Here is a 12,080-nt window from a genome sequence, read left to right on the forward strand (position 1 = left end):
GACTGCGGTCAAATATTGAAAATGAATTGGACACAAAACCTCCTGTTACTTGTTTAGGCATTATAAATATTTATGATTGTTGTTTAAATGCTGTGATTTATTTTAAACATAAGGTAAAATAAATATAGCTTATATCGTTTGAATCATAATGACGCATGCGCAGTCTGTGTGCGCGACTACAAGCCTTAACTCCGCAAGCTCCTGTCTCGTTTTTGCCTTTAACGGCTTTAAAATCCTAAAATAATGGAAAGTGAGAGTTTAGACAATGAAATTTCGACAGTGGCGACAAACCCAACGTGTGTTTGGAAGCTGAAACGCTACGGTCGTTTTCTTCCAAACGGTAAAGTGAAGGCCTCAGGTCGCGGGTGCGCGTGGAAGGTGAGAGGGTCCCTGGGCGGAAACTTCAAACTTGTTACGACACAAGTATAATTATGTCTGAAAAATTCTGTTAATTATTTCCTGAAACAATTTAACAATGTGGTTTAAATAAAATTCTTTGAGAATTTCACACATATTTACCTGTTATATCTGATATCTGATAAATGTTTGTATATAATAAATCTCAGAATAGTAAGATGGTTTGCAGTTTTAGCCTTATTCAGGCTACGGAGAGAATTTATTGTTGATATGTTTACAAACATTCACTTTGAATGGTCAGTATTTACTATTCTTTAAACCTAGAAACCTTTTAATATTACCTAGTGACAAATATAAAACATGAGGTAAAGTAATGAATTTTGACTTCAAGAAATACTTTAAAGACGCAGTTTCTGCCAATGTCATATTAATCTTATAGTATTGCATACGTCGTATCTTCCAAGAGTATTTAGTTTGATCACATCTATAAAAGAGAGATACAGCCGTACGATTTTCTTACATCATGCTCGTACACGCCGATTGCCAAGAAAACACAGACAAACGACTTCGTTCGACTGCGGTTCATGTTCGGCATCTTTTATCTTTCAACATCACTGTTAAACTTCTGCTAATAACAATATGTGTGAAACATAATAAACGGGTGAATCTAAACATACACAAAATGTGTTTCTTTCAGATATTTGACTCCAGTGAAAGCACTGAGAAGCTGGAGTTTAATATTTTGGACTCCGCTCATCTGCTGGTATCTCAAGGCCAGGATCTTTTGGTAAGATGATATAAACACATACTGGCCATGACCCTTTTTTAAACACTCTTTTACCCATCAGGCTGTAAGTGCAGGGTTACGAGACCGCGGCCCGCGTTGAGCCCATCATCACAGGGGCTTGACCGTATTTCTTTTTACTGCCGGAAAGAACAGCGTAATCCCCTTCCTCACCCGCTGGGGTTGTCGCTGTCCCTCTGGGATTGCCAAAACAAGTATTGCCAGTGTTCTGATAGCACCCAACACTAAACCCTGATCCTGGACTCATGGAGTCAATTGCTCTTCACGGCGTCAGAGATCATGTCTGAGAATGAGACACATTCTAAGCTTTTATGTAGAACCAAGAAATGCAGCCTGCCCGTCCGTCACACAGCTTGTGATTGTGGGATCAGACAGCAGCGTTCAGTCATGGATACATGTTTATAATCTGATCAGCCCTTTCAAGATTGTGTTATGTTTATCAGGGGTTCTTTAAGATAGTTTTTCAGTGTGCGAGTCGAGGGGATAAGAAGTGAAACGATGTGCAATGCTGATATGATATTTCACACGCAAAGACAATATTTTGAATCCCATCCTTTTTTTTTATTTTTGCAGAGAGGAAAAAACCTCTTTATAATGTTTCAAAGGCTTTCGTTATTTTTAGGTTAAGCCATGAACTCAAAGTTCATGTAACAGATCCAATGAGATGCTGTTCTTTCATTCTTTTATAATGACTGGACTTATAAGATTTATGCTCAACTAGGGAATATTAAAGAAATGATGACAAATAGCGTTCATGTTAAAGTTGAATGAAATCCACATTTTTGGACTTAGTAATATTAGTTAAAGCATTTGTTGATATTGTCTGTGCTATAGAGGAGAGATTAATATTTGTCCTGTTATCTTTCAGAACAGGACCGCGGAGGGACAGAGGTTGATGTGTTAGTAGTGCCCCCTTCTGATTGTGAACCATAATAACAGCCACAAATTAAACCTTTTTAGTGGATGAAGCTTCTTTATGATGTTTTATTAACAAAGTTCGGGATTAGCACGTGCAGATATCTAACCCAGCTGTCTCCCAATAACCAATCATATTTAAGCACCCAGAGAAGACCCCTACAAATAGACAAGACGCATTTTCCACATTCTTTCTACATTTACGCAGCATCCCTCCTCCACCCCAACTCCTCACCATCAGCCTTTTTATTACCCAGCAAAACAGGGGGGGAACGAGTCTGGGCACACACCCCTGGACAAGGGCCGGGCTCTCAGAGTATGGAGGAATCTCCCCGGACAGCACGCCAAATACGCATAATATCCGACCACCCATCTGTAGTGAAATTATACTATGTAAAAAATTCAGATTATGGTTTCGTTTTGTTAACATGCACAACCAAACAGACTCTTAGAGACATGACATGGTGATACTACAGTTATGTCTTGTGTTTGCATCCTGATATAATCACATTATATGAGTTCCTGACTAATGATGGTTTTGTGTAATCCTGTCGTCTTGCATGTTTACAGGAGGGCTTTTCTCTACTTAATTCACAAAGCTTCCTGAAAGTCCAGCACAAATCAGACAGCCTGCTGTTCAACGTTACAGTAAAGGTGAGAAGCTCAAGTCATCAAACAACTGTGTTTCTGCGGCTTTAACTGCTGCCATCAGATGCTGTATAAACTCAACAGTTTATGTGTCATGGGTTATTTTGTGTGTGTTGCTTGAAGGCAGACTCCGCCTCTTTTCCTTGAATAATAAACAATTTAAATGTGCAAATTAAAAAGAGAACGACCTTCAATGTACAGCTCAATGACAAACTCAGCCGTTTATTAATTAAGCGAAGTTTCTCATCTCTAACATGTTTTTATGAACAGAAACGTATCAAATTCACCAAGAACACGGATGAGTTTTTAATCAAATAAAAATGTCTCTAATAAATATTTTGTGGCGGTAAAAAACAACCTGACATACAGTATATTTAGGAATGTACACCATGGCTCCAAGTATCATTGAGGATTATAAAAAGGCACACCTTCCCTTTATTCCCTTTAGGGTCTGATGTCAGTGAGTATAACTGTAGATCAGATCACAGAGACGTGTTTGTGTTGTGTGTTAGGGGGAGAGTCGTTTGATCAGACTGCAGTTTGATGGCAGCAGCCGCGCAGAAGCTGCAGATTTCTGTGCTGAAGCAGTCCAGAGGCTGAAGGATTATGTACCTGTTCAAGAACACATGACCACACGTTCATCTGATGATAAATCCAACCCTGAAGAGCCTGGACCCTCCACACAAGAGCCGCAGGTGTGAAAACTGTACGACCTGTGATGAGAAACACACATTCATAAGTGCATACTGTATACATATTGAGTTCTATACCCACCTGTCCAGAATCACTCTCTAGTGTGTAAAATGTCGTTTTAAATTGTAAAATATACAAACCTACTGTAAAAATGCTTGTAGCATTATAACTCGCTTCCCCGGCATCACTGAAAGTGTGTAGCTATACCAGATATACGCACATCGAGGTATATATAGCATTAAACAACATTCACAATGCGTTCAACTTCTCTTATGTGACATCTAAGTGAAGCAGAATATTCAGAAATGAATAATGTCCGCAGGGCTTTATTTCACATATTCTCCTGTCCAACAGCCTCGGCTACATCCACAGAAATGTCCTTATCACATTTATATAAAGATTGTAAATAAAAACTGTTCAGAGGTTTAGGGTAACTCGACTGATATGTTTCCCTTTAAACCTTTTACCAGAAGGCATATGCTTGAATGTGTGTAGACAAGGAAAGAATTGTTCAAACACATTAGTTTCTTTCAATTTAATTCATTATTTAATAAAAATGCTTTTGAAACCGGGTAAGACCTCAAGAAGCTGTGTAAAAAAATACAAGAGAACGTTCTTGCAGATTCTACACAAGGACTGACTCAAATCTAACATATAGTTTTGATTTTACTTCCCCGAAAAATACATTTGCGGTATTTGATTGTTTTGATGAGTTAACTATTATTCTAAAATGTGAGAAAATTTGAGCAAGTTAATTTTTGTAGCATATTACACACAATAAAACTGCACTCATTCATCAGAATTGGAGTTTTGTCCTCTAGATGGTACTGTTGTTACATAATGATATTAAATAGGAGCTGAACAGGGTATGGATAATCCCACCCCGATCCCGAGTGTTTTTATTTGTGTAAATACGCTCGCCCGAGGCTCTAAATCTTGTGAACGCACGGAGCACAAAGCAAAGGGTTTTTGTTAAATACTATTGGTGACAGCAGACCCGGCAGCAGGAATGAAAGATGGCAGGAGGTGAAGACGTTCAATTAGTAATGAGAGTATTGATCGTCCGGTAGGGCCCTTGGTGTGTGTCCCGACACTGTAATGAATGGCTCTATTTCTGTTCCAGACCCCTAAAGACGATGAGCCACAGGCGGCCCCCGTCCTTTCTATGGAATCACTGTCAATCAAACAGCTTTCTCAGGTACGCCTGGATTTGAATGGTTTTCAAGGTCACAGAATACACGTGGCGATTGAGATCTTCTCTCCTTGTGTTCATGTGCTCCCGTGTGGAGTCACTGAATTACATGCTGTGACCAGTGACATTTTCATTTGACCTCTGAGATTTGACCTTTCTCATGCTCATTCTCTTCAGTATTTCCTGGGTGTGAGTAAGATGTCTCTACCGGCGGCGTATCATCAGTCCACACTGCCTCCTGGAGACCTGGAGCAGCTACTGCGTCTCTGTCTGCTAGACTCAAGCTTTCCGGCTTTTGTTGAGGAGGTGGAGAAAAAGCTCGGAGAGATCGTTCAAGAATGAGGTAAAATCATTTCCTGTTTGAGGTCCATTGCTAAGCTGGAACTCATTAATTAAATAGTGCAGTATACTTCTGTATTTACTATAGTAAGTGTAGTACTATGCACTTTACCACTATTTACTGTAGTATCTAAGAATTTTAATAGTTTAGGCTAGTGCATATGAAGGGGAACGACTTAGTGCTGAATGTTCAAAATAGCAACTGATATTACTTCTGGTTCATCCGTCACGCGGAAGGCCGAGTGCATTGCATCATGGGACACTGAACGCTGTGTTCTTTTGTGTGCTGTACATTTGATCAAATGTAGGTCATCTGCATCACACTGAAAACTGCCCGATGACATTTTTAAGGCCAAAATTCATTTGAATATAGTTAAGAAAACATCTCACCATTCGTTCAGAATAACACAGACACGTCTGTAATATTTCAGGGTCTTTATTTTGAAAAAGGAAACGGTTGGTTTCACATATTCTGTAATGGCTTTATCTCCACCTGCTTCCTCCCGCATGTTGGTCCATTGTCGTGGTGACACACACTGACATGTTTTATTGTTCAAAAGTCGTCATGCAACTACAACAGTGCATTTCCAATGCGAAGCACCCATATGTTCCTGTCCCTTTAAAGCTTTAAATCTCTGAAATTAAACCCGCCCCACCTTACAATTGTCAGTGGGTCTATACGAATACATATTGCATAGGATTATAGCCATGCTGTACAAGAATCATCATCATCTCTCTAAAAAGAAACATGAAACATCAAAGTTTGTTTAAAAAAAAGATATATTCTTTTCCTTTTTACAGATGCTATCATAATATTGGATCACTTACAGCACCACGTGTACAAGACGTCTAAATAACTCTAGAAAATAAATGTCCATTTCAGTTAATACAACATCAGCTCTTTTTGATTAAATACTGTTCTGCCACTCACGACGAGGTTCTCGCATTCTAGTTCAAGACAAAACATCTCCTTTACGTATTGTTTTATTGGATGCTAAACTGTACAAAGATCTCGATGACTCGTAATGCTTTTATCCATCTCAGCTTCTTTAAAAACACACACGCGCGCGCACTCCTCAACCAAACAAACACAAACACACACTGGTTATTTTAGATGCAACGCCACAAAGTAACAATAGAAAAACAATATTTGAATCTTATTCGATTATGTTATTGCATGCATTCGAGAACGACATGTAGATATGAAAAGGACTTAGTGCAGCAGGAGGGCATGAGAACAGAGAGGAACGCGACGACGGTAACAACACGTGGAATAAATGGTTGTTACCTTCAGAATGATTCTGTCAGCGTCCACACACAACATCAGTCTGACAGAGGCAAACTCAAGACAGTCTGTATTGTTTATTTCTGCCTGTGTGTAATGATGCTGCTGCTGTTGTTGTCGTTTGTTTCATCACGTGTGGCAGGATATGTGTCGCTGAAAAACGCCAGGAGCTGCTCCTCGCCTTGGATATGTCCGTGTGCTCGGGATATGTGGTTAGTCATCTGGAAACCAGAAATGGGAAGGACTCTGTGAACTTGTTTTCTGCGGGGAAACGTGCATGTTGTGTTTGTTAAAACATGCTTGAAAATGATTAACTGAGAATTTATGGTCATTTCGTACCTTCAGCGTTTTGCAACATTGTTGGTCCGTCAGCTCAGTTTGTGTTCCGGTGTCGCACGTTTTTGTCCTTGTGATTGTTCGTTGAGTTTGTTTTACTATCCACGATGAATAAAAACATTGAAGCGTCACAGCACAAAAGTCATAGATATGTTTATGGAATAAACTCTTTAAATAAACGTGTGTTTTTGAGTGAAAATCCTGATTCTTACATCGGTGCAACTGGATCATCATCTTCATCAGATTCACACAGCAAGACATGAAAGAAAAAACACACAATATTACACTTAATATTTCACAACACTAAACTGGCTCTTCATCAGTTTATGGTTACAGTAAGTCATTATTATTATAGTCAATTATTCTTTTATTATTATTTCAGGCTTTTCTAGTAAACATGTAAATGTTCATATTTCTTCACTAAGGTACTTTCAGCTAAATAACCAACCTTAAGTTATTGTTTGTTTCACAGACGGATGGAGTGTTTTGTTTGTTGTGTGCGTGATGTCCTTTCATCCTGACACACACAATATCAATTATACATCTCTCACATAAATGAGCTCTTGAGTTAACCTCCTCCTCAACTCACAGCACTTAACAGCAAGATGAAGATGATGATATAAAGCATTATGGAGTTTAATGACATTCATGTTCAACGCTAGAATTATTCAACTTTTCTGCAAATGAAAACCTTTGTGCATGTGGCTATGAAGAATCCCAAATATTGAAAATATTGATATTTCTGTCATTTAAAAAACAACATTATTTCCATGGGTGGAGCTGATGGTAATATTGTACGAGCAAATACAAATGTGAACTGCTGACCCGACTGTAAGACTCGAGTCTTGAAATCCAAAAGACAACAATAGTGAAAACCTAAAATCCTGACATGAGGATTTGTGTATTGTGCGTCATGGCATGATGTCCTCTTCTCTGATTCTGTTGATAAAACAGAAATAATCGACCTTAATCTGCCCCACCCATCTCCATCAGCCCCTCTCCTGAGAAAATCCTCCCACACCACAGAAGAGAACACAGCGTTCATACACCACACGCTCTCTCAGCGCTCGCTTTGTTGTTCTGGAGACCTTTAGGTGACACCGATGAATTCAAACAGACAGACATGAACGAGATGTTCAGTGAAATCCGAAATAATAAACTGTGTTTCTGTGCATCTGTTTTATAGTCATTACATGTCAAAAGTAGGTTTTTTTATTTCTGTAAAAGACAAGACCAGATGTAACTAAATAATGAGAAATGAAGGCGTCGGGATGAATATGTCTAAAACACTACAGCATATCTGCGTTAAATTTCACCAAACAAATCTAAGAAAGAAAGAAAGAAATGCCAAATGTTTTGAATCAGTAAAATCCTTTATACTTCATTGTCTATATATGATGAATGAATAAAATTTTCGTTATTTGTAGATTAAATATGACCTGGATGTGTTGTTATGACACTGACCTCATTACAGAAGATGTGAAAGATAAAACAAATGTTGAGTCGTCAGATTATTTTCTATACCTTGACCAGTTAATCCCCTCAAAACTCACACACACACACACACACACACATCTGAACACGAGCAGATCATCACTGCAAACATCTGAAAGGTTTTTATATTCTCAGACGATTAAAACAGCGTTTGTCAACGTCAAAGCCCAAATAAACACGTTCTGAGGCTCACCGACAACAAAGTACACGACATCACATGATGAGGAAGAAAACAAAGTTAACCTGTGATTTCATTTAACCCATTCAATAAAAAATGATTCTGTTAGAGGCCCTCACGCTCAACTTAAAATCTATAAAACGTTTAATAAAGTTAGGAAGGTAAGTATCTGTAGTTAATTCACTTAAGTACAAGAGTTATTGAATTTGAACAAACAAAAGTGCTTTATTTCTCCCGAACTCTCCTGTGTTTTGTCGAACAGCAGGTGGTTTATTTAAGACGACATCTCACCGTGACCTGGACAGATACTGTGCGTGTTCACAGAAAGCGTCCGGTAATATCAACATTTCTCTGTCGCCCATTTCACTTCTGCTGTGACATTTTTTGTCTATTTTTATATATAAAACTGGATATTCGAAAGGACGGAAATACAGGGTGGCGTCTGTTGGGAATACATGTGGGAAACATCAGCACACCTTACATCTCCATAATGACTGTTCTCAGATCATTTTTTACTCTTTCTTATTCCTGTGACCTTTATTTCACAAAGCACCATTAAACGACTCCAGAACGACTTCAACAAGAGCTTAAAACAATATCAGCCGTCTGGCCTAACCAGGTCCTCTCCAGGATCCAGTGAATGTGAAGCCGATTTTAAAGGGTAGCCGCTGACCACCCCTGGCTCTCAGATACCCTTCTGTGCTTCTGGAAAGGTCAAATTAACATGAGGTTATGCCTGACTGTCTCTCCACGCACACATGTTCACATCCACAGACTCTCTGGGATTATCTCCTGTCCTCTCCATCTCGTCCCTAAAGTGTTACAGAACGAAAGGGAAAAAAACACCTCCTCACCTCCACACATCATGTCCTCATCTCCTCTGTGGAGCGACACGAGACGCACCATGATTCTTGTTATTTAGTGAACTTTGGCTTTAAATCAACAAACGCTACCCGATATCTTCACTGATAAGGTGGACAACACACGCATTTCGTTTTTCTCTTCTAGAGACGAGAGCGCATCCATTATTCATTGACTTTAAGAGTTTACAGATGTGATTCTACTGCTGTCCTCTCGCCGCTGGTCAAGCATAGAGGTCAGTGTTTCCCATCGGCTCTCCTCTGACTCAAACCTCATGAATATTCACTTGTGCATCAAGCCTGATGCTGAGCGCTGGATCTGCGAATCCCTGACTAACGGCACACTGCTCCTGAATGCATTATTGATGACGGCTTCAATCTTCACAAGAGCACCAATGCATCACATCAGACCAACACACTCACACAACCCTCCTCTTCATCAATATAGTCTTCCAGTAAACAATACCCCTGCAGAACAATGAGAGATCACACGTGACATCACTTTCAGATCAGTGAGATTAAACTTTTGCTGAAGTCAAGCGTGTGAGACTCAGAAATCGGACAAATGTCTTGAGAGTTTGAGAAGAGACTTCAACAACGTGTCTGCAATCAAAAGTCAATATTAGTGAAGATCTCAATATCAACTCAAACATTTCTCATCGCATCCAGATTAATTCACCACTACGTTCTACATTCATTCACACCTTCAGACTCTTCATGTGTCTCAACTATTACACTCTCATTTGTTTTTATTTTATTTTAGGAGAAACATCTGAGACACAAATGAGAACTCCATCAAATCTCATAAGCTATGAAAGAGAAACATCTGAGCAATAACATTTTCATCTGGGACAAGACATATGTCCTTGCATTAGATCAAGACCATGCGGTAACATTTCAAAAAACGTTTTTTAAATTTAAATTATAATCTAATATGTAACAAGTCGACGTGTATTTGCTGCTGAAACATGTTGATCTTTTTAAAGGACGCACAGATATTTTGACTGGACAACGTTTATCCAAAACGTGTTTATCCAAAGCGACTCATAAAGGAGGTAAACAATGGAAGCAATTTCAACCCCACAGACCGCTGAAGAAACACAGATCATGACACTTACCGTCCATAACCTCGTCCGGCCTCTTGCGCTTCTCATAAACCACAATAATGACCACCAGAATGATGATTTCTGCCAGGACGCCCAGGAAGGGCCACAGCGGGGCGAGGTGACTCCGCACACGCAGGATGGTGACGATTTCTTTTGATCCGATGACGTTGGAGGCGTTGCAGGCGTACTCGCCGGGATCTGTGCTGATGTCCAGATTAATGACGCTCAGTTCTGTGTAATTCTCTCTGTTCATGATGAAGAACCGGCCGGTTGTGTTGTCTATGTCCTACACAACATTTTAAGAACATGAATGAACGGATGCAGCAAATCGTTTTGACAGTTGTTTTCTTTTTGACGAATGAAATATAAATATGCCTTTAAATAACTTCTATGACATTGTATTTACAAATGACTAAACCAAACTGCCTGTTTGTGACATTTGATTTCTGCGAGAACCTCCGGCTGCCTGTACATCACCCCCTACATATTAAAGCTGCAAATGTTGTGACTGGCCAATCAGAATCAAGCATTCCAACGAGCCGTGTAATAAAACCAAATAAATTCATGTGAGGAGCACAATTAATGAGATACAGATAAAGCAAGTATACTTCAAGTTGAAGTATATTTTAAAGTATACTTTATGCAGTAAGTGCTAATGTAAAGTGTACAATGTCACTTGGGACTAAATTGGTCTAGTTTGTAGCTGATTAAAGTGCACTTTAAAGTATACTGTAACACACTTAAAGTCCTACTGTATGTTGTATATAAAGTATGTTTCTGAGAAGTATGCACTGTAAAGAGCACACTGAACGCTTTTTTACTTTCTTATTTTTAGTCTAGATTTGAATTGTCAGTCGAAGTATCTTGACTATTGTTGTTGTTGATTTAATTTTTTATTAAGGTAAATTGATCTTTTCTGACAGACAGTACGTGATTATTAATATGAATTTGTGTTTGAATATTAAACTGAGACATGGTAAAGATGACACGCTTCACCAGTAAAGAACATTGATAGTGACATGTAAAGTGCAGCAGGACTTTGCGTGTGTTTCATGTACTCACGATGTAGGACGAGCGGCCCACTTTTCTACGCCATGTCCACGCGGGATGTGGGTACCCGACCGACCTGCAGTACATCATGGCACTCTCTCCTTCTTTCTTGTTCTCGCTGCGTTTGTGTCCGGTGATTTCTGGCGCAGCTGAAAGAAAACACAAAACAATGTTTGTTCTTGTTTGTGCTTTTCGGCCCGCATGTCTAGTTATTCTCTCTCGTTCAAAGCTCGTTTTATCACGTCTTGACATTCTGTTTATATTTTAGGTCATGTGATGTGATGTTTCTGACATCATTTTATCTGCAGGTCACAATACATGAAGTTAAACAAAGAGTTCAACCAAAAGTGTCATTTCACACAGAATATAAAAAGCGTACCGGTTGAACCAACATCATCTCATCTATTTTTCAGGATAAATTCATAATTCATCTGAACTCATTTGTGTTTCAGTAGGATCCAGGTTTAGGAGTGAGGTTTCTTTATTGCTGTTTTTTATAATCATACATTTTTGTACAGTTCACAAATGTTTACTAGACCTGTCAAATGATTAATTGCATCCAGAATAAAAGTTTGTGTTTACATAACATATGTCTGGGCACCGTGCATGTTCTTTTTGTTTATAAATAAAAACACATACATAGGTATGTTTAATATACAATATAAAAATGAATAAACATTAGGGTTGGGAATCGTTTGAATTTGATTCCAATTACGATTCTGCTCACTGATTTCGATTCTTATCGATTCCCAGTTTCAATTCTACAGTTGAAGTACAACATTAAGATATCAACCTGTATAGTCATTTACCCTGCTTATTGAT

The 12,080-nt window shown here is 38.8% G+C and overlaps 2 protein-coding genes across 5 annotated transcripts in view; one reads left to right on the forward strand and one right to left on the reverse strand.

Moving 5' to 3' along the window:
* On the forward strand, positions 1-6,796 carry rec114 (REC114 meiotic recombination protein). The gene is made up of 7 exons (XM_079466606.1): positions 1-378; positions 1,055-1,144; positions 2,648-2,731; positions 3,238-3,420; positions 4,542-4,616; positions 4,788-4,953; positions 6,377-6,796. Exons 1-6 carry the CDS (start codon positions 244-246, stop codon positions 4,950-4,952), a joined length of 732 nt encoding a protein of 243 aa, XP_079322732.1. The 5' UTR covers positions 1-243; the 3' UTR covers position 4,953; positions 6,377-6,796.
* The window catches only part of nptnb (neuroplastin b), a 23,402-nt gene continuing 16,692 nt past the window's right edge, over positions 5,371-12,080 (reverse strand). For 2 of the 4 annotated variants that reach the window (XM_079466603.1, XM_079466605.1), the window contains exons 5-9: positions 11,271-11,407; positions 10,221-10,494; positions 6,783-6,804; positions 6,574-6,668; positions 5,371-6,455 (exon numbers count right to left, since the gene is read on the reverse strand). In XM_079466603.1, the coding sequence (XP_079322729.1) occupies positions 6,608-6,668; positions 6,783-6,804; positions 10,221-10,494; positions 11,271-11,407 (494 nt within the window). In that variant the 3' untranslated portion in view covers positions 5,371-6,455; positions 6,574-6,607. Of the gene's footprint in view, positions 6,496-6,573; positions 6,669-6,782; positions 6,805-10,220; positions 10,495-11,270; positions 11,408-12,080 lie in introns of all 4 variants that reach the window. The other 2 variants (XM_079466602.1, XM_079466604.1) reach the window with 1 other exon arrangement.

This window comes from Barbatula barbatula, assembly GCF_947034865.1.
Source record: "Barbatula barbatula genome assembly, chromosome: 10".
In the NCBI taxonomy this organism is placed as follows: domain Eukaryota; kingdom Metazoa; phylum Chordata; class Actinopteri; order Cypriniformes; family Nemacheilidae; genus Barbatula; species Barbatula barbatula.

What these genes read in the sequence shown, in the direction of transcription:
- rec114 (XM_079466606.1), top strand. Translation starts at nt 244, where the DNA reads ATGGAAAGTGAGAGTTTAGACAATGAAATTTCGACAGTGGCGACAAAC. An exon ending in TGTTCAACGTTACAGTAAAG is followed by an intron (nt 2,732 to 3,237) that starts GTGAGAAGCTCA and finishes GTTGTGTGTTAG; the next exon opens with GGGGAGAGTCGTTTGATCAG. An exon ending in CAATCAAACAGCTTTCTCAG is followed by an intron (nt 4,617 to 4,787) that starts GTACGCCTGGAT and finishes CATTCTCTTCAG; the next exon opens with TATTTCCTGGGTGTGAGTAA.